Source organism: Mandrillus leucophaeus, unplaced genomic scaffold, assembly GCF_000951045.1.
Source record: "Mandrillus leucophaeus isolate KB7577 unplaced genomic scaffold, Mleu.le_1.0 Scaffold538, whole genome shotgun sequence".
Taxonomy (NCBI): Eukaryota; Metazoa; Chordata; class Mammalia; order Primates; family Cercopithecidae; genus Mandrillus; species Mandrillus leucophaeus.
In genome coordinates this window covers 314,735-316,994 of record NW_012105786.1, presented here as the reverse complement: position 1 = coordinate 316,994, position 2,260 = coordinate 314,735, and the positions used below count along the sequence as shown (strand labels likewise).

The 2,260-nt window shown below is 41.4% G+C and overlaps 1 protein-coding gene across 1 annotated transcript in view; it reads left to right on the top strand.

Annotated features, from left to right (window-relative positions):
* Nucleotides 1-2,260, top strand: part of ARHGEF33 (Rho guanine nucleotide exchange factor (GEF) 33) — a 102,973-nt gene that overhangs the window by 61,975 nt on the left and 38,738 nt on the right. Inside the window, exon 10 of the mRNA XM_011997356.1 lies at nucleotides 1,071-1,130. Coding sequence (XP_011852746.1) covers nucleotides 1,071-1,130 — 60 coding nt within the window. The remainder of the gene's footprint in view (nucleotides 1-1,070; nucleotides 1,131-2,260) is intronic.

Sequence of the window (2,260 nt, the reverse complement as noted above, 5' to 3'; positions counted from 1 at the left end):
AGATATAGGAATGAACAAAACAACAAAAATTCCAGCCTTCATGGAGCCATTTCTCTGAGGCAAGCAGACAATAGACAAGATGAGTAAGATATGTAGTATGTTAAAGAGTGATAAGTTAAGTAAAAAAAAAATAAGTAAAGAGGAATTGTCATTTTAAATAGGGTGCCAGGCAAAGACCTGAAGGAAATGAGAAAGTTCGCTTATGGCTACTGAGGGGAAGAGAAGGAACAGCCAGTGCCAGGGTCCTGTGAGAATATGACCGATGTGTTCAAGGAATACCAAGAAGACCAGCGGGAGTAAAGCAGAGTGAACCAGGGAGAAAACAGGAGGTGCAGTTAAAAAAAAAAGAAAGAAACAGCAGGCATGAGTTGGGAGCAGATATTCCAGGGCTGTATGATCATTATAAGGGCTTTGGCTTTTACACTGAAATGGGAGCCATTGGAGGGCTACGCAGAGAAGTGATAGGGTCTGGTTTACTCTTTTTTTTGAGACAGGGTCCTGTTCTGTCATCCAGGCTGGAGTGCAGTGTCACAATCTTGGCTCACTGCAGCCCCAACCTCCTGGGCTCAAGCGATCCTCCTATTTTAGTCTCTCAAGTAGCTGGGACCACAGCACACACCACCATGCCCAGCTAATTTCTCTTTTATTTTTTGGGGGGTGGGGGGCGGGGGGCGGGTAGAGACGGAGTTTTGTCATGCTGCCCAGGCTGGCTTACATTTTAACAGTACCATTCTGCCTTTTTTTATTATTACCATCATACCACTGCCACCACCATTATAGTTAAACAACTATTTAACTCTTACAATATGCCAGGTAGAACTTCAAGCAGTTTACAAATACTAACTTATTTATTTTTGTTGTAATCCTTGAGGTAAGTACCACTATTGCGTCTTTTTACAGCTGAGAAAATAGCACTTGCTACACGATACTGTAATTTCTTTTTTTTACTGCGCTGCCTCCCCCATGAAACTGTAGAATCTCTGAGTCTGCCCCCAGTGCCTGGCTCGCGGAAGGTGCTTAGTCCATGTTAGTGGAACAAATGCTGAATGAATGCTTTCCTTTCTCTGCAGCCCAAGAGTCCAGATCTGTTCATGTAGGAGACAGTAATGTGAAGGGAATGATGGGTCCTGGTAAGTGGCTCTTCTCTTAGTTTTCTTTTCTTCCAGCAATTCCATTCTTTTCCTCTTCTATCTTCCCTGCGTCCACTTCCTCAGTTTCAAACCAGGCATGAAAGAACTCACAAAAGATAAAGTTACAAAGTTACAAAGATTCCAAGATGTGTACTAGAGCAGGTCAGTGACTCATTTGAACCCAAGGAGAGAGAAGGGCTAGGGAAGGTTAAGACAAAACCAGTATGTTTTATCCTTTCTGGCTTATTTCAATGACTAATGAATTCATATTTGCCAAAAACTTGCAGGTTAATGTAGCATGACGTAAGTTTTCCATGGATCACACACTGTATAGTTTAATTCAAAAGTTATTTACTTTTACATCTGTGTAGTGCAGGTAATAAAGAAAGGACTAAATAATGGAAAACAAACAAAAGAAGATAAAAGACAACAAAATTTTAAAAAGGATTTACTTAATTGACAATTCATCAGGATTTTATAAATTATTTCATCTTCCCTCTCTCCTTCCTTTCTAGCATTAGGATCAACGGGAAAATGCCCAAAGAAGACGTTGTTTTTGGCACCCTTCCTCCTCCTCTTTCTGTGTTCTCTTCTCAGGAGTGCTCCAGCATCTGTGTGCTCACTGAAAGGAAGCAGATATAAGGAGTCAATACATACTATAAATTAGCTATACTATTTGATAAATTCATTTTTAAAAACTCCTTATTTAGTAAAGACTATGTATAAAGCATAGAGGATGTATAGACCAGAAACAGAGGGGACCCCATGCAGCTGTGTACACTTTTAATCCTTAATTGGTATATTTAATCCTCAAGGGATAGTTGTACCCAAACAAAGGCAGATTCATTAAGAGTTAGTAACAAGGCCGGGTGCAGTGGCTCATGCCTGTAATCCCAGCATTTTGAGAGGCCGAGGCAGGTGGATCACTTGAAGTCAGGAGTTCAAGACCAGCCTGGTCAACATGGTGAAATCTTGGCTCTACTAAAAATACAAAAATTAGCTGGGTGTGGTGGCACACACCTGTAATCCCAGCTATTTGTGAGGCTGAGGCAGGAAAATTCACTTGAACCTGGAAGGCAGATGTTGCAGTGAGCCGAGATGGCCCAATTGTACTCCAGCCTGGGCAACAA